Source organism: Monodelphis domestica, chromosome 2 (genome assembly GCF_027887165.1).
Source record: "Monodelphis domestica isolate mMonDom1 chromosome 2, mMonDom1.pri, whole genome shotgun sequence".
NCBI lineage: Eukaryota > Metazoa > Chordata > Mammalia > Didelphimorphia > Didelphidae > Monodelphis > Monodelphis domestica.
Window position 1 is genome coordinate 468,181,035 of NC_077228.1, and position 20,358 is coordinate 468,201,392.

The 20,358-nt window shown below is 39.8% G+C and overlaps 1 protein-coding gene across 1 annotated transcript; it reads left to right on the plus strand.

Annotated features, from left to right (window-relative positions):
• Positions 1 to 9,761: 9,761 nt before the first annotated feature.
• On the plus strand, positions 9,762 to 15,036 carry S1PR1 (sphingosine-1-phosphate receptor 1). The gene is made up of 2 exons (XM_007485038.3): positions 9,762 to 10,583; positions 12,277 to 15,036. The coding sequence occupies exon 2, from the start codon at positions 12,438 to 12,440 to the stop codon at positions 13,578 to 13,580; it is 1,143 nt and encodes a 380-aa protein (XP_007485100.1). The 5' UTR covers positions 9,762 to 10,583; positions 12,277 to 12,437; the 3' UTR covers positions 13,581 to 15,036.
• Positions 15,037 to 20,358: the final 5,322 nt, after the last annotated feature.

Here is a 20,358-nt window from a genome sequence, read left to right on the forward strand (position 1 = left end):
AAGCCTATTTTTGTCAGTTCATTCTGGTGAGGTTTTTATGGTTAGCTTTTCTTTTATGTGTAGAAATAAATTACACATCGAATACGCAATTGTTAATTGTGCAGTTAGTACCTTTTTTTAACACCTCCTTTTGAGAACCCCTACATGTGAGCCATAATATGAGTAATTCTTCATCAGGGTGGGAAGGAGGGACTTAACAAGCCAATAAGTGTTGGAAAATGGAGTCTAATTCCTATTGTTAAAGGAAGGCTCCACCAGCCTGGACTGAAGGTCTGGGCACAGAACCAGGAGGTGAGTGTGCCCCAGAACTTCTGAGTCTGGCAGTGGTACCTCAGAGCTGGAAGGACCATCAAGGGACACTCAAAAAAAAATCTCACTGAAAACCAGGACTGAAAGGAAATCGCTATAGAAATGATCCTGTGTACAGTTTTACAGGGAGCAAATTTCTTCACCTGGCATACCCCTAGCCTGTCTAGGGATACGTCAAGAGAAGAAACGTTTCCTTCTTGACATCTCTGTGGCTCAGGGGAACACAGCTCAACCACAATCTCCAGCAAAGTTTTGCCATCAAAATAGAAAGGAAAAAGTAGCAGCAGCAACTTTCACCTTCTCTCTGCCCCTCTAGTCAATGTTAGGGAACAAGTTTTAGATTATAGCAGTGGTGGTGGTTTGTAGAAGGGACAGGATGTAGTGGTTAGCATGCTAGATTTGGAGTCAGGACAAGCTAGGCTCAGATCCTGCCTCTGACTCTGAATGTCTGTCGCCCAGCCTCAGTGTACTTCATTGAAGCAAGTCCCTGAGGCAAGCATCTGGGTGTTACAGTCGATAGAGCTTGAGGTAGGATGCCCTCAATTCACAAATCTCACCACATGCCCTTACTAACTCCCTGACCTAGAGCAAGTCATTTAGCTTCCATCTGCCTCCATTTCCTCATCTGCAAAATGGGAAAAATAGGAGCATCTACCTCCCAGGGATGTGGTGAGGATAAGATGAGACAATACTTGTGAAGAATGTTTGCTGTTTTCCAATTGTGTCTGGCTCTTCATGACCCCATTAGGGTTTTTCTTGGCAAAAATACTGGAGTGGCTTTCATTTCCTTCTCTAGTTTACTGTATAGATAAAGACACTGAGGCAAACCGGCTTAAGTAACTTGCTCAAGGTCACAAGCTAGTAAGTGTCAGAGGCCAGATTGGAACTGAGAAAGAGAAGTCTTACTGACTCCCAAATCAGTTTATGTAGCTGCCCCTGAAGTATTGTTAAGGCTCCACAAACTTTAAATCTATATAAAGGCTAGCTAGAATGATGATGATGATGATGATGATGATGATGATGAGTTATTAGTGGAAGAAGGTGCTATTCATAGATGAAGAAACTAGAGCCCAAGAAGATCAATGTTCTATTCAAGGCTACGTAGTTGGTAAGAATCAGAGATGGAATGTGAAATCAAGTTTTTTGATTCTAAAGTTAGTGTTCATTCCACTGTATCATGCTGCTGCCTATTGGGTACTTTCCCTAATCTTATATTATTAATGTTATTGGTTGACAAAACTAGAGATATGAGACATATAAAAGTAAGCTAAAAAGTAGTTCTTTTTGTAGGTAAATTCTTTCTTCTATAAATAAAAAAGTACCCACTTAGGTAGGCTTTCATTCCCCTAATTTTCTGAGAAGGGGCAGTCCCTCCACACAGCTGGATGTGAGAATACCGAAAGAATAAATACAGAATACTCCTACTTTGAGTAGCTACCTGTTCATATGTGAATGGACACTTCACACACTTCCTCTTTTACAGAAGACTTTTTAGAGAAAAATTTCATATCAAGTAAGCAGTTTGGGTTTTTGTAGTACACAGACTCAGTCCAACAACTGGTACCTTAATTCATTCAGTACCTATCCTGTACCAGACATTGTTCACAAATAGAACTTTGGAAAGTGAAGTGAAAAGATTTTTTAATCACTTACCCTTGCATTTGAATTTGATCTATCAATTAAAAACAACAAAAAAAGAAAAAGTTACTGAGAAAACCTATTCTTTTCATCTCCCCCACAGTGACAGATTAAATCTAATGAAAGAGTATCTGTCTCATCATCTGCATTTTAAAGGAAGCCTTTATAAGAGAAAACTTACCTCATTCCAAATAACTATACTTTTAATGTAATACAAAATTGTCAAAAGGATGCTTTATAGAGCTTGACAAAATAATAAAAAAAATTCATTTGGAAAAACAAAAGAAATAGAATAGCAAGGGAAATGATGAAAAGAAATAAGGATGAAGGGGGTATAGCACATTAAGAAAGACCTCAAATTAGATTTAAAAACTCAGTTATCCAACCCATCTAGTATTAGTTAGAGAAGAGAGATCAATCAATGGAATAGTCTAGACAAGGGAGATTTAGAAAGAATAGATCTCAGTAACCCAGTGTTTGAAAAGAGGAAAACATGTTGACTAGGGGGAAACTCCATATTTGATTTTTTAAAAAATTGCTAGGAGGGGGCAGCTGGGTTGCTCAGTGGATTGAGAGCCAGGCCCAGAGACTGGAGGTCTTGGGTTCAAATATGACCTCAGACACTTCCTAGCTGTGTGACCCTGGGCAAGTCACTTAACCCCCATTATCTAGCCCTTACCGCTTTTCTGCCTTAGAATCAATACATAGTGTTAATTCTAAGATGAAAGTAAGGGTTTTAAAAAAAAAGAACTGCTAGGAAAACTGGAAGGGAGTCTGGCAGAAATTAGACTTGGACTAACACCTCACACCACAGTACACAATACATTCTAAATGGATAAGTGACCTTCATGTAAAATATGATACTATTGAAAAAATTATGAGGAACACAGCATATACCTCTCACAGTTATAGGCACAAGATGTATTCTCAATCTAATAAGAGATAGAAACTCTCTGTGTGTGAAGCAAGCTTTGGAATCACTATTCTGTGTGCACTCTTAATGAAGATATCCAATTTAGCCAAATCATCCAAATATAAAGGGGGTGTCTTTATATTAAAGACCAAGTAGCCTGTTAAGAACTAATTTTACCACCATATTAATCAATTAGCATTTTTAAAAGTTTTCCTTTTTATAATTATTAACTTGATAAATATCAGCAAACATGAATATTTCTTTGTACATGGGATAGAAAAAGAGGGCTATATATAAAACTATTAATTTCTACAATGTACACTGTGGGTTTGTTTGTTGATGATGATGATTTCAAACTTGAAATGATAGTTCTGATACTGTGCTTTTTGTATGTGTTAAGTGACTTGTCCAGGGTCACATAGCTAAGAAGTGTCTGAGGGCAGATTTGAACCCAAGACCTCCAGTCTCTAGACCTGGTTCTCAATCCACTGAGCCACCCAGCGGCCCCCTCTTCTGTATATTATATATACTTCTTTATTTGTTTATATGTTACATTAAAATACCAAGGTAACTCCCCTCATCCCTCCACTCTCCCATTAGAGAAGGCATCATTTGACAAAGAGATATATGTATATAAAAATGATATTTCTATTTATCAGTTCTTTCACTGGAGGTGGGCATATACAAGTCATCTTCAAACAATATTTCTGTAGCTGCATATAATGTTTTCTTGGTTCTGCTCATTTCACTCTTCATAACTTCATGAAGGTCTTTCCATTTTTTTATTAACCCGTTCATCATTTCTTATGGCACAGTAGCATTCCATCACTACCATTATACCACAACTTGTTTAGCCATTGCTGAACTTCAATTTCCAGTTCTTTGCCACCACAAAGAGAGCTCTCCAAATGTGTTTGAACATGTAGGTTCTTTTCCTTTTTTCCTTATCCCTACATTACATTTAAAAAGTAACAAAAATTATATGATTATATCAATAAATGCAGAAAAAGCTTTTGACAAAATACAACATTCATTCCTATTAAAAACATTTGGAAGATTGGGTATTAAATAGACTTTTCCTTAGAATAATAAGAAAAATATACTAAAATTATAAGTAAACAGTATCTGTGATGGTAGAAAGTTAGAAGTCTTTTCCATAAGACCAGGAGTGAAACAACGATGCCCATTATCAACAAGATTATTTAAAATTGTACTAGAAATCCTAGCAATAGCAATAAGAGAAGAAAAAGAAACTGAAGGAATCAGAATGGGCAAAGAGGTAATAAAACTATTTCTGTAGATGATATTGTGGTATATATTGAATACTCTAGAGATTCAACTAAAAAATTGGTTGAAACTATCAATATTTTTAGCAAAGTGGCAGGAAAAAAAAATAAACTCACATAAATCTTCAGCACTTCTATATTATCACCAACAAAGTTCTTCTTTGTCATTTTGAATGATTAATGCTCTTTTTTCCTTTTGTAAGCATAATTTTCACTATATGTTCCCACTTGATCCTCAGCTCTGCCATACCAGTATTTATCCATATTTATATCTATATCTACATTTATATATGTATACATATACATGTACATATTCTCTTCCCTTGTAGCAAATAGGTATATCTATGTCAAGCAAAGCAACACACTGATCATGTAGTAAAATGTATGTTTCATTCTGTCCATCACTTCTCTGAAAAGAGGTGGAAAGCATGATTCATCATTTACCATTGCCTTGAACATAGTTTGTAAGCCTTTCATGTTTCTTTTCCTTTACATTGCTGTAGTCATTATATGTAAATTTTTCTCCTGATTTTGTTCATTATAATGTATCAATTCATACAAATCCTCTGAGTTTTCTTTGAATCTTCCTTTTTCTCATTTTGTTAATGACATGATAATATTCTATTCTGTTCATACCATCATTGAGCATCCATTAGGCTCCAGGCACTATACTAGGCACTGAGGAAAAAGATGGAACAATACATACTCTTGAAGAGCTTGTATTTGTGTTAGGGGAAAGTGAAATAGAGACAGATGAAGTAACATAGATCTGCTTCAATGATCAAACTCCAAATCATTCATGGGTTGATTATTATAAATTACTCTTTATAAATGAAGATTTAAAAAAAAAAAGAATAACAAGAGGAAGAGAAAAAGTTCACAAAAAATCAATACCTCAAAAAATATGACATCATGTCCAATATTCTATACCCAGGGGCCCCTAAATCTGCAAGAGTCAGAGGCTAGGAGGGATCTTTTCATATCTTCTTTGGGACTAAACTTATTCTCTGTAACTGTATTTTTCACTAAAAAAAAAAAAGACTTCCTATCTTAGCACTTATGAAAGCACAAAGACTTACTCACAGGCCCAATCACAACTAATTGGCATTATTGAGGGTTTTGCCTTGTTTCATTTTTGGCCTGAGGACAAGCTCAAGAGGTTTACCAACTTCAGCCTGCCAGGTATCTGGGATTATAGGCATATATACCACTATGCTGGTATTAATTTTAAATTATTTTGTGGTTTGTTGTTCTTTATTTTTCTTTTATTTACTTCACTTTGCATTATTTAATATATTCACATTTGTCATTTCTTACTGCCCAATAATATGGAAATATACTTATGTACAATAAATTGTTTAACCCTCCCCAATTAGTGTACATCTATTTCTAGGTCTAAATTCAAAAAGTGATGCTAATTTTTTTTAATCATGCCAACTTTGAAAGCATTCTAGGGCCAAGCGGCCGTAGAAAGCAGAACTATAGAAGCAATAGCTGATGTGATGGAGAGATGGATTTAATTTTGATACAAAGGGAGGGAAAGATCCTAACAATTAGAATTGTTAAACGAACAGAACGGGGCTGCCCTGGGTTCCTTCTCATTGGGTGACTTCAGGTAGAGACTGGATGATCACTGAGGCTTGTAGGGTACTTCAGTGGCCAGCTAATCCAATTTATACCTAAAAAAAGAATCCCCTCTACATTTTTGGTTCTTGAATGGACTCAGTAAGGGTAGCCAATTACCTTGTAAGATGATCCATTCCATTTTAAAATAGCTTTAATTGTCATGAAGTTTTTCCTGACATCAAGCCTACATTGTCTCTTTATAATTGGCAACCATTGCTTCTGGTTCTTTGTAGGGCCAAAGAGAAAAAATCTAAAGACTCTTCTACATGACAACCCTTCAAATATTTGAAGATAGCTATTGTGTCCTTCTAAATCATTTCTTTTCCAGGTTAAACATCCTTACTTCTTTCAATCATGCAAAGATAGCATTCTTGCTGAATGAATCTTTATCTCAGTTACTTCTAGGCTGCAATCTTGAAAGTCATTTCCAAAGGTTGCTTCTTATTCTCTGGCTGTAAAACCTGTCCTTAGACCTGACTCCCAGGTTCCTCTAGTTCTTTTAAGCTTCAGAACTCTTAGAGTTGAAGACTCTAAATCCCCTTTGTTTAGAAAGAGAAAAGCAAAACAAAATAAAACAAAAACAAAAGCAGAGGTCAAAGACTGATGACTACATCCCACATTTCTTTGATCTCGACCTTTAGTTCACTTTAGAAGGTAGGAGTCATATCATGAGACCATACAACCTTAGAGGAGGACATGACCCTAAGGCTTTTCTCCTCACAGTAATGGTCTCTCACCAAATGTTTGGGGTGAAGCATTCACCAAATGAAACCAGGAGGAAATAAAACAAAAGGAGCAACTAGCCAAATATGAGAGGTCTTTCTGAATATCTCCAAAGCCAGAATTTTCAGTATATGGTGAGCTAACCAGAAACAGTTATATAATATCTGCTCATGCTACATCCTTTTCCCAAGGCATTTCCTGTATGTCATCATGATTCTCCTAGAACCATACTCTTTAGCCTCTCTATATAGAAAGATGCTGCCCCAGATGATCTGCACATGTATAAACTCTTGCCCCTTTACAATGGTTATCACCACTTAATCCATATTCTTGGTATTTTTGTCTTTTTTCTAAAGGAAAAAGTCTGGGAAAGACTTTAGATAAATATTTGATTTTAAATATTCTTCCAAATTAGCCAAGTATCTTTTATGTTAATGTTTGTTGAATTAACTTGAATTGTAGAACTATAATACAAAAATGTATATGATAAGAACATTAGAGAAGAGAACAATTCTATATTAAATCTAACTGAAAAAGATAGATAAATCAAGGACAGTTTCATGGAGGAGGTGATATTTGTGATGAGACTTAAAGAACTGACAGAATTTTAACAGGTAGAGATGGGGAGAGAGGGCATATTAGGCATAGAAAAATGAGTTGAGAAAATATATGGAAATGGGAAAGCTTGGAAAATGAGTAGGAAAAGCCTAGCAGTTTGGCTGGAGCTTAAAGGTGAATGTGCACAGCAGGACTTTCTAACCTGGGGTCTATAGACCCCTTCCATGGATAGATTTCAGGGAATAAGTGAACTAGAATGAGATAAAAATGGACATCTTTATAGTCCCTAACTTTTGGTTTCCTTTATGATCCTTTGAATTTTATTTTGTGAATTTACAAACTTATCTGAAAAGATCCCATAGATTCCACCTGACTCCCAAAGAGATCCATAATACAAAGTCTAGAAAAGGTAGGTGGTACTAGATTGTGGAGAGCTTTTAATACCTGGCTAAAGAGTTTGAGCCTATCTATAAGCCAGTGATTCTTAACCTTTCATAGACCCCTTTGACAGTGTAGTTAAACCTATGGACTTCTTTTCAGAATATCTTTAAATATATCTAGTAAAACACATTGAATTCTAAAGGAAGTCAAAGATTAGTGAAAATAAAAATGTAATTTTTTTCTTCATTCAAGTTCATGGACCCCCTGAAATCTATCCATGATTTTTGTTGGCTCCAGCTTAAGAACCCTTATAATAATCAACAGAAAGATCCTGACGATTTTGAATATTCACAAAATGTTTTTAGGATGAATAACATGGCAGTATGAGAGGTAGCACAGCAAAATGGAGGGAAAACTGGCCTCTGAATAAAGACCTGTATGCAAGTCCCACATTTGACACAAACTGGAAGTGATGTTAGACAAGAAACTTATCTTGGTGTACCAGGAAATGAACTTTCCAAGACTTAAATTACATAGCATATGGGGAACAATATTGGTAGAGGGAATTTCCTCACTAGGATGCCCACATACCAATAAAATCACAACCTGTCAATAAAAACATCTGACAACATTGTAAAGATAGGCTGGAGTAAGCAGTCACTAGCAATGGGGAAAATAAACTACTTGTAACAGTCCACACAAGAGGTGATGTAATTTGTGTACATATTGTCTGCATGCACTGGTCCAATGTGTCTAGTTATACCAACAGATAATTGCTAAATTACCATCAATCAATCTCTCCTCTTATATTCACTAAGTTTTCGAAAGCAACTTGAGACACAAAGCATTGTTTTCTTAAGTTAGTGTTTCAGCATGTGAAGCATTAACAATATTTATGTATGGTTTTGTGCACTCTAAAAGTTTGTCATTATAGGGAGTTCTAGAACAGATGTGAATTAACCGTTACTTTAACGAAAGAAACTTCATTTTTTCTTGCAAACTCATAACATCCTAGAAGCTAGAGGTCTGATGTTGATTCTTTTAAACTCCTTCTGACTCATTCAGGTAGAGGGTGGGTACACCAATTGAAACTAGACGGCAGAGAAAGATGTGTTTCTTCACATCTACTGGAGAAGAGGGACATAGAATCACAGAATCTCATGGGAAGTAAATGTGGCCAGCCACTGGGTGGATGTAGTCTATTTAAGAGCTGAACAAAGATATATTTTTTTGCTAGCTACATATTTTATCTCACCTCTGTCCGTGTTCTTAGATGAAGTAAAAAGGAGTGAGGGGGTGGGGGCAGGAATCTAAGGGCTAAAAAGCACAGTGTCTTTCTCGCCAGGTAAAGTGAAGGAGGAAGGGAAGACCAACCTGCTCTTTGGGGGTTCAGAGGACCCTTGGCAGGAGAATGAGTCTTCTTTTCTTCATCTCTAAGCATCCACCCCACCCTCCAGACTCCTGAAATTCTCCTCTTCATTTAAAGACTTTGATTTTTTTTTTAAACACTTACCTTCCATCTTGGAATCAATACTGTATATTGGTTCCAAGGCAGAAGAGTGGTGAGGGCTAGGCAATGGGGGTCCCTTGCCCAGGGTCACACAACTGGAAAGTTAGAGAGTTTGATTTTAATACACTCATTGTAAAGGAACAGTTCAGTCTAAAAGGGGACAGGAGAGGGAAGGAAGAAGAGACATACAGACCAATGAGGGGGGAGGGGGGAGACAGAGAGACAGAGACAGAAACAGAGACAGAGAGACAGAGACGAGAGACTAGAGAACAAAATGACAAACTATTAGACCTGAAAGGAATCTGGAAAACTAAATTAGATCCAGTTCTCTCGTTTTGTAGATGAGGGCCAGAGGTAAGTGACTTGATGACCTGCTCAAAAGGCTTGCCTCTATACCCGGTTTCTCCTTGAGTTTTAGGTCACTTTAGATAGACTTGGAACTATCCCCTCTTCCATCCCCCTCTGATTTTCCCATCATCCCGGGCTATCTTTCTCCTCTCATTTCCCATTTCTCTTGTGACACGATGCTATGGCATTATACTCAACAAAAAACAATTCCCACCCACCCCCCACCCCCAGCCCACAATCCCTGCCCCTCCTCCTGTCCCCATAATGCTCTCCTTAGCTAGCCTCAGGAGAGAACTAGTGGTGAGAGGGAAAGAGAAATGGGGCAAGATAGAGAGATGAGGGACATTCTTCTCATCCCACCCATTCAGCTCGCCTAAATCAAAGACCACTTTGCCAGTCCCCTCCCTCTCTCTCAGGTCCTCCCCCTCTTTTCTCCCAAGCGCAGCCCCTGGCTTCTTGGAAGCGTCTCTCTGGTTCCCAGCGCCTCCCTTCCTATACCCTGTGGTTACTCCCCAGCGGCCCAGGGCTGAGACTTTGGTTTAATCGCTCCTGGGGGCGTAGAGGAGGCTGCGTGGAAATGACTTCGGGGAGCGTGTGGGAATGTGGAGGCACGGGAAGGAGGCTGGAAGGAAGTAGGTTAGGGGTTTGCTTAGGAGAACCCAGAGTTAGGCATCCATACACTTAGGAAAAAAGAGAAGTTTCCCAAAGAGCACAGCCTCCTCCCTCCCCCACTCTCTTTTCAAAAGAGTAGCGGGTATGAATAAACTCCACCACCCTGGAGCTGCACCGAGGCAGCAAAAGGACTGTGATTTATTCATGATTACTACCAGGGGGCAGCCAGGCTCCTCCTCCTAAGCTAGGTCTGGTTGGTGATTTGCGTCCCCCTCCTCTTGGTCTCCCCTCCCATCAACCCAAGCTCCTTTCCTGGAGAGTCCAGAGCGACTATTCAGATCCAGAGAAGCCCCAGCTGCCAGAGGAGGGGGTGAGAGGGTAGATATGTTAACCCCTCCCAGTCCCTCTCTAAACCAGTCGCGAAGAAAACACATACACGCCAGTGTGGCCACCAGTACAGTTAGTTAAACTCTCTGGATTGGGCTCTGTCTCCTGCTTGCAACTCCTGGACAACCCCGGACGCGCTTAGCTGGCTATTGGAGAGGCAGGCGAAGGAGGGTGGGGACCCCTTGGTAAAGGAAGTTTGGTAGCTCGGGCTGAATTCGGGCAGCAAAATGTCAAGTACGAGCTCCTGCCGACCAGAGGCATTTAAAAACGAACTTTGTCCTGCCTGAGCGAGGTAAGAACGTTGGGGAGCAGCGTGGACTGGGGGAAGACTGGAGGAAGCCGAGGTCCTGAATGGGTTTGTGGGAGCAAACTGTTGAAAGCAACTTTGGCTTTGGATACGAACTTTTAAAATGTGCACACATACGTGATTCTTCTTCTTATTTTTAAGAAAACGATATGTCTGGGCGCTTCTCTCCCTAGGAAGACGAAATCAGACAGGATGACCCTGCTGACTCCTTTACCTGCCACACTTTCTTGGAGGCATTTATAGTTGTGATTTATAAGAGTTTAAGGTCTGCCAAATCGAAATTGGACGAAAGGCTGGGAAAATCCGCGGGTGGCCAGCCGAAAGGAAGGAAAAGGGGGAGGGGGTCATTGTTGCAATAGATCCTATAGACAAAGCATATAGAAAAAGTACTAAAAAGACTATAAACTTGCTCTGCACTGGGTCCAATTGCAAAATTCGTTGGGAAGGAGAGTGGGATGTTAAATTGTGTTCAGAGAAATTTCTGCTTATCCAAGATAGCTACTATGTTACCCTTACACGGTCCATTTGTTACCTAGTTATTCCCGTTGCTTTATTGCTTTTAGGATATTAAGCAAATTCACTTTCTAGTTTTGTACATGTAACCTTGGCGTTTTACCCCCTCACTTTCTGGCTCATTGAAAGCAGGCATTCCCCCCTCCCCCCCCTTTAAAAAAAAAGAAATAGTTGTAAGAGATGGTTTTTAATGCACATTGTGAAAGTTCATAAAAGTTCAGTTATTTGAGTTTCTGGAGAATAGTTTTATAGAGGAAAATCAGAACTGGATAGCCTCCATTGCCATTCTAACGATAATATTTTTTTTAAAGCAGAAAAAAAAACCCATAGAAAGTTGTGTACCTATTTATTACTGATCTCAAAGGCTGGGGTCTGCAGAAATCCCTTTGTTATGAATGGATTTCACTAAGTTCCTTTAAATGTTAATTATTGCCTTCAAAGGCAGAAAGAGGAAAAAAAATCTTCATTTTAAGTCCTCTTAAAGCTTTCCTGTTTACAGCTTAGCTTGCTGCTTAGCCTCGCTTGGCACACCTCACTGGAGCCCCACACTAGCATCTTCACTGCACACCTGCTTCTTGAGGATGCTATTAATAGAGTGAAAAGAATGATTTAGTTTATGAGCTGATTTTCTTGAAAAATTCATACATAACAATTAGGTGGTAGTTTCTTCTTTTTAAGAAGGGGGAGGGGAGAGGCTTCAGAACCCTCTCCCAACCCCACTCTCAGTTTCTAAACTTAAAAGTTTAATTGCCTAGACTGGATTGAAGGGGGGTGGTCAGGCAAGCAGCTGGAAGTGTGGGTCGGGGTAGGGGAGGTGTGCCTCACTAGGAAGAGGTCTGGAAGAAATTTAGAAATGCAGTGTGATCCACTACCAGCATTCCAAGGACTAGTTAAAAAATTCTTCCTTGATTTGTTCTGCCCAGTTTTGGAGGGATGAAGGAAAACATGGGATTTTTTTTTTCCAGTTTGGGGAAATTTTAGGACTTTTCATTTTGCAAGAATTGGGCATTCGATTTCTTGTAGGCTATTTTCCGGTCCCCCTCCCCACTTTTCCCTCTTTTTGAAGACTCTTAAAATGGACAGCTACAGCTGTAGCTTGGGTGAGTTTTATGCCAACTTAATGTGCGCTTTTTTTCTGATTCTCTCCTCTTTGTGCCTCGTTTAGGGCCGAGATCTACGAGGCCCCTTCAGCAGGGAAGGGCTACAGAAAAGACTGGCCACCAACCACTGGTCCCCGCCGGGCATCGAAGCCTCGCTCGACTTTGCCCTCTAGCGTCCAGCTGGGGAAGTGCTGCATTGGGCTCCTGCAGGCCCTTTCCTGGCACTATGGGCTCCACCAGTGTGCCATCGGTCAAGGCCTTTCCCAGCTCGGTCTCTGACTATGTCAACTATGACATAATCGTCAAGCATTACAACTACACGGGAAAGCTGAACTCCAGCGCGGAGGGCGGCCTCAAAGTGACCTCGGTGTTATTCATCCTTATCTGCTGCTTCATTATTCTGGAGAACATTTTTGTCCTCTTGACCATCTGGAAAACCAAGAAGTTCCATCGGCCCATGTATTATTTCATTGGAAATTTAGCCCTGTCGGACCTTCTGGCAGGGGTGGCTTACACAGCCAACCTCCTCCTTTCCGGGGCCACCACCTACAAACTAACCCCAGCACAGTGGTTCCTACGGGAGGGTAGCATGTTCGTGGCCCTCTCGGCCTCAGTGTTCAGCTTGCTGGCCATTGCCATTGAGCGCTACATCACCATGCTCAAGATGAAGCTGCACAATGGAAGCAACAGCTTCCGCTCCTTCCTGCTCATCAGTGCTTGCTGGGTCATCTCACTGATTTTGGGAGGCCTGCCCATCATGGGCTGGAACTGCATTGGCTACCTACACAGCTGCTCCACTGTATTGCCCCTCTATCACAAGCACTATATTCTTTTCTGCACCACTGTGTTCACCTTGCTCCTCCTCTCCATTGTCATCCTCTACTGCCGGATCTATTCCCTGGTCAGGACTCGGAGCCGTCGGCTGACCTTCCGCAAGAACATTTCCAAAGCAAGCAGGAGCTCGGAGAAGTCGCTAGCGCTCCTCAAGACGGTTATCATTGTCCTGAGCGCCTTCATCGCCTGTTGGTCCCCTCTCTTCATCCTGCTCCTTCTGGATGTGGGCTGCAAGGTGAATACGTGTAAAATTCTCTACAAGGCGGAGTATTTCTTGGTGTTGGCGGTTCTCAACTCAGCCACCAACCCCATCATTTACACGCTCACCAACAAGGAGATGCGGAGAGCCTTTGTCCGCATCATGTCTTGCTGCAAGTGCCCCAGCCGGGACTCGGGGGCCAAATTCAAGCGGCCCATCATTGGTGGCATGGAGTTCAGCCGCAGCAAATCCGACAATTCTTCCCATCCACAGAAAGACGACGGCGACAACCCAGAGACTATCATGTCCTCTGGGAACGTTAATTCCTCTTCCTAAAACTGAATTCTGCTGCAGGCCTACAGGGGGTGCTGTGCTGACGCCTCCCCCTCCTAACCCCACGCTTTTTGGGAAAGTTCGAGCAGAGCTCTAGGGTGTGATCCAACCCCACCCCCACCCCGACGGGTGGTGCCACAGGGCCCTAGGAAGTGAGGGAGGGACGGAGGGAGAAAAGGAAGAGCCAAAAAAGCCAGCGTGGTAGTGCTGGTTGGGCGGTGGGGAGTCCACACGAACAATGCACCGGGAAGGGTGGAGCTCTGTCCCAGAGAGACAGACTGTCCTGGCTCGGAATATGTTTCCTCCCTGGAACTTGTTTTGACTTTGCACTGAGCCTGACTAAGGTCTAACATTGTCAGGCTCCTGAAGGTTTCAACTGGCTACTTCTTGAAGTCTTGATCAATGTCCCTATGTGAAAGTGTCTGTTTGGGTCTTTGGGCTTTCCTTTGTTGGGGATGGAATACATGAAAGAGAAGTTGGTTTCCTTTGCCCTAGTTTCTGTCAAAAAGATTTGTGGCCCCCTCCTCTCTCTCCCAAGCGACTCTCCCTTTCCCCGCCACCTCTACCCATGTAATTCCCTTCCTCCATCCTTCCTCTACTGTCCCCCGTTCCAGGATTTTCCATTACTGTGTTAGCTCCTTTTCTTTCCATAGGGTGAGGAGGAGGGGATGGGAGCACACCACCCCTGGGCTGGGCCAGCTGCAGTAGTCCCCCTACAGTCACCTGTGAGGAAGCTGAGATGGCTTTTAGATGTCATGTAATAACAGTTGCTGAGTCCAAAGTCAAAGTTCAAGCTTTAGCCGAGCTAAAGTAGAATTTGATTGGAGCCAGGTTTGTTATTGTTTTGTTTTTAGGGGCTATTTCTTGGTATCTTAATGACATGAGTTGCCTTACCTAGCTCCTGTGGTTGAAAGCTGGAAGGAAAAGGTCCAGTTTATCTAAACTTTAGTTTTTTTGAGGGAGGTTTTTTGAGGATCCAACCTTTGACCCCAATATCCTAGAAAGGATTAAAAAAACTGACAAATGGAAGTGTTCTTTGAATGCTATGATCCACCAGATATCTCTCTGACTTCTAAATGCCCTTGCCTAACACTTGGGATATCTGACCTTTGGCACCTAAGTCGATGTTTTGTTGTATTTCAGAGGGTTCCTGGGCTTTTGAATGGAGAAGTGTTGGTGTTTTATCGATTTGTGTTCAATTTACTTTCCAAGTTCTTTGAATGTATTTGTTTCTGCATCTTTTGTTTTTACTGGATTTCCCCCCTAACCTGTGTTAACAGTTGAATGTGCACACATGTTAACAAGATGCAGGTCCTCTGTGCCCTAGAGCATTACTGTAACAGACAGGGACACTTCAGGTAGCTCCCTCAAAACACCCCATTACTATACAGTTACTGGGGAGGTGTAGAAATATGGTTTTGTAAAAAGAGTAAAATAAAAATATATCTCTGCATCTGTAGTATGGTTTCCAGTGCAATTAAAATGAAGATTTTCTTGTTTTGTTTTGTTTTTAAGATAGTATTTAAAAGGTATCTGACTTTTATGATTCAATTTGCACATAGCTTTATCTACTTTTAAACATTAATAAACTGATTTTTAAAAAAAAGATACCATTGCCAAGAGTATTTTTTCTTATAGATACTGTCCATGTGGTTTAATGTTTGCTTTTTCCCTCTTAATATGAAAGTTATGGTAAAGATTTCATCATTACTTCTTTTAAAAGCCTTTTTATTGATAACTTCAGGCATAAAAAAAATAATTGTGGCTCCATCTGAAACCACCAGATTTTCTGCAGGAAGGGGAACTTCAATATGTTAACAATGAAGAGTAGAAAAGAATGAGGTAATTACCGACCTTGGAAATACCACAGTAGCAAAAAACATGCATTTTAATGAATTGTTGGGGATTTGAAGTAAGAAATGTACTTTTTTTTTAAACTTGTCAGGACCTAGTAGAGAACTCCCTCTAACCATGCAGACCTCCAACTCTCCTGCAATTTACAATCTTAAAGGACTTATAAGTGACATCTGAGGTTGGATTTGATCCTGGGTCTTCTTGACCTGAAGCCAGTACTTTATCTAGCTTGACCAAGGTTTCTTAATCTGTTTTTGTCTCATGGACCACTTTGATAGTCTGGTAAAAACTGGAGTTCTCAGAATAATGTTTTTAAATACAAAGAATTTAATACATAAGATTACAAAGGTAACCAATAACACTGAAGTATAATTGTTAAACTATTAAAAAGGAAAGTTCATGGAACCCAGGTTAAGAACTTCCTGTTCTAAATTATTCTGCCTCTCAAAAGGAAAATGCCATGGATTATAGATGCATTATGACATTTAATACTGCTTGAGTTGAAAAACATCAATGCAGTAGTAAAATCTGAGTTTTAAAGTAATGGAATGTAACTGAATAACTAAATTAATTTGGGATATAGATAATAGGAGGTGTTTGGAAATACTGGGGATGGAGGACCTAGAAGATTTATATAGTGCACTTTGAGATTCTGAGGAGTCTACAGCCTAAACGTGATATTTTTGTTGTCATTCAGTTGTTTTAGTCATGTCTGATTCTTCATGACTCCATTTGGGATTTTCTTGGCAAAGATACTGGAGGAATGTTTTGCCATTTCCTTCTCCATCATTTTACAGATGAAGTAATTAAGGCAAACAGGATTATGTGACTTGCCTAGGGTCCCACAGCTAATAAACATGCCTGAGGCCAGATTTGAACTTCAGTCTTCTTGACTCTAGGCCAGGCATTCTATCCACTTGTTTGTCATATGATGTGTTGGATAATCATTATGTCAGCTGGATTTATTCTGTGTCTAACTTGGTTTTTCCTAGCTGCTTCTACTCAATCCACCAAGCAGAAGAACCCTGAAGATGGATGCTAGAAGACATGAGATGTGCAGTGCCTTTTTTCCGAATAGTTACTGTTACCTTCACAAACTGAAAAATGGAAGGAGTATGGCAAAAATCAGATTATTCTGATAGTTTCTTTCTCACTTGCTCTCTTCTCACTCTCTCCCCTTTTCTTTCTTTCTCTTGTTCACTTTTTCTCTTGATCTCTTCCTCTTTTCCTATCAAAATCTGGACTTGAACCCAAGGCTTTTTGATTCTAAGTCCTATTATGTATGCCACCCAGCCTCTGTAATCATTCATCGTAGTCTTCATGCTTTGGTTATCTGGAATGTAGTTTTAGAAAGACCAAACTTAATAATATGTAATCTAGAGAATTTAAGTTAGCCTGTTTGGCTCTCTCTCATCCTTTCTATTGTTATTACTCTGAAAGGTAGTGCTTTCAAGTTCCATTGAGTGTGTACAGGACACAGTTGGGACATAAAGATAAACCTTACCTTATACAGTATATGTCATTTCTATGTAAGGTTAACTGTGGGAAACAGGAGCCCATTCACTGAGGAAGGCCTTAGGTCACAACCTTCAGCTTCCTGAAGGAAATGCCAAAAATGCCCTGAAGACAAAAGACTGGAAACAGACTGGAATGTCTCTCCATCTGTCTGCTGGGACAGACGGAAGGAATGATTTCATGTATACTCACTTCCTAGGGTTTTAATTACTGTGTTCAACAGAATGGAAAAGTATGTCCAATCTGTAGCTGTGGGGAAGATAAAATCCTGAGCATTTGGGCTTACCTTCAGGATAGCAGTGGCGTGCTAGGGATAGGTTGGACGGGAAAGGGTGCGGCAGTGGTGATGGAAATGGAGAAGATTGGTAATAGGGGAGATGACCTCAGGAGCCCATCTGTGAGCACATCATCTGGTTGTCTGGGTGCACTCTCAGAAATCTCACTTCCTGGAAACTCAAGTCAGTGTACCTTATTCCAAAAGAGCTATGTAGTTACTGAACTGTGGCATTCTTGGGTAGATCTGTGGCAAAGCATTAGTTCCTGCCAAAAACTAGAAGACATGGAAGAAGCCTTGTTTGTTTCTTTCCTAGTATGAACATTTGGTTTGACTTCACCCTACTTTAGAGTTTAAATATGAAAAAGAAAAACTCACTAATCTTGCATTTGTACCAAAAAGTTTACACATATCTTGCTTCAAAAAGCAACTTTTAAAGGACTGAATAGAAAATAATCATAAATTGGGAATCTTATTTTTATGATATTAATCTTAGGCTAGAGATAATTCTAGTCTTGGCTACTACATTGGTTTCTCTGCTTCTGGTTTTTCCCTCCCTCTAGTCCATCTTCTTACCCAGCTTCCAAAGTATATTCCTAAAACACCAATCCAACTGTGCCATTTCCATACTCAGAAATCTTCTGTGGCTCATTATCTCCAGGGTGATATACAAAATCCTTAGCCTGCATTTAAAGCCCTCCAAAATCTGGTACCCTCATTCCTTTAAAAAGTTTTATTGATGCCTTTTGTTTTCACATTACTTCATTTCTAGATATATTTCCATTCTTCTTGTGTGCCCCCCACCCCCAACATTGAGTTCTTCCCTCTAGCTAAGAAAAACAGTTAATCAAATAAAGAAATAACAGTGATTGAATCTCATAGTGTATATAGCATTCTATAGTCTTGGTTTCCAACTATATCCTGGGTGATTTTGAGTAAGTCATTTTTGGGCCTCAGTATAATTATCTAGAAAATGAGGATATTGGACTAGAGGGTCAGTTCTACATCTATGATCTTGATTTTTCTTCATCTATGAGTTTTCTTGGCAACTTAGCAAGATACTGGAATGGTTTGCGATTTCCTCCAGCTCATTTTATAGATGAGGAACTGAGGCAAACAGTAATGTGACTTGCCCAGGATCACACAGTAAGTAGATAAGGTCTGATTTAGACTCAGGAAGATGAGTCTTTCTGACTTCAAATCTAGATCCTATCAGCTATATTACCTAGCTGCCTAAAATGAAATTGATTATAACTTAAAAGATGATAAATGACTGATTTGTTTTTGTTGTTTAGTGGTGGCTGTGTGGAGTTTTCTTGGCAAAGATACAAGTCGTCTACCATTTTCTTCTTTGGTGGATTAAGCCAAACTGAGGTTAAATGACTTGCCCAAGGTCACAGCTAGTGTTTGAGGCTGGATTTGAATTCAGGTCTTCCTGACTCCTGGCTCTCTACTCTATCCAATTAGCTGTCTAGTTGCCAACTTTCTCTGTCTCCTTTCAAAGTACAGCTCAGTGTCAGTTAGCTCCTACTTGAGACCTTTTCTGATTCTCTGACTTCCCCAATTATTAGAACTATTTGTATGTATATTGTGTTTCTCTCTCTCTCTCTCTTTCTCTCTCTCTCTCTCTCTCTCTCTCTCTCTCTCTCTCTCTCTCTCTCTCTCTCTCTCTCTCTCTCTCTCTTCCTCTCTCCACCCCCTCTCCTTCTTTCCCCTTTCTTCACCATTCTTCCTCCTCTCATTTTCTCTTTTCCTCTCCAATAAATTTCAATCATGTTATAGATGTTTTGAATATTTGGGTTGTTTTTTCTAATTAGATCATATAAAGAGAGAATAAAGGAAGCTTCACAGAATGACAACTCTCACTGTAGAACTCTCAGGCAAAAAGTATGACAAGTATGGTATTATGGTATGATCAACTGATACAATAATCTGAAGGTGATATTTTGCTTTTCATTGTGTTTCAGGACCCATTCAGCTAATGGTCAGGATTGTGATTACAGTTATTTACAGTGATTTGGGAGCTGTAGATATTTCCTGCATCCTCAAGGATCAGCTGCACATCCTTCTGGTAGCTTTCCCAAAGTACAGTACTAAACTTGGGATTACTCATCTCTAAGGAAGGCTTTTAAAGGACGAAGGGAAAAGATGAGGAGAACTAAGAGGAAAAAAGCAAGCAGGGAAATAATTTTAGGCATTGACCCTGAAAAGTTCTAGATCCTAAGCAAATCTGATTCATGGTGATGCTTCTGTCTCCTATCATTCTAGTTTCTTTCAAGACTTAGGTCTACCTTCTTCATGATACCTTTGCCAGTTGTTAATGTCTCTCCTCCAAATTACCCTATTTTTCTTCCCATTGCTTTCTCTTTATTATCTATGTATGTATCTATATGTGTGCATCTATGCATATATCTGTCTATCTATCTGAACATATAGCAGTGACCTCAGACCCAGGAAGACATACTAAGTCCTAGTTCCACCTCTGGTTCATAATAGATATTGACCTGCACTGCTACAGGGAGTTTCTTTATCCAGGACTTCTCTAGACCAAAGAAAATATGTTTAGTCGCCATTTGATAACTTTTGGATTCAGCCCATGATTTTATTGGTAAGAGAGGTTCCAGTGAGGAAAACACCCTTTGCCAATGCAAGTTGCCACTTTCTCTTTAACTTACAGCCTCAGAAAGTTTAGTGGTGTCCAACTAAAATAGAAATGGGGGCCAGTAAGCCATTCATAAGGATCCTTGTGGGCTGCTTATTGGCTTGGAGTAAAAATGTAAAATCTGTTTTTATCACATTTTTATTTATTTTGTTAAATATTCTCTAATTACATTTTAATCTGATTCAGGAAGTATTTAGGGGTGTTGTGGGCCTCATGAGGTCCATGGGCTGCATGTTGGCATAGAGTAGGTGCTTAATAAATGTTGAGAATAAATTGTTTTCTTAAGGAACTTATTAATAGAGTAATAGAAGAAAGTTTCCAGAGTGAGTCATCTGTTGCAAAAGAATTATTTTATTTTGCTTTTTCTCTTGATAAGGGACCCAGATTTATATTATATGTTTATTTGAAAATATATTGTAAGAACTATTAGAATACAAATGTAGATGAAAATATGGTTTATAACTTGTTTATTTGGG

Coding starts and splice junctions, on each gene's coding strand:
- S1PR1 (XM_007485038.3), top strand. CDS start 12,438: ATGGGCTCCACCAGTGTGCCATCGGTCAAGGCCTTTCCCAGCTCGGTC.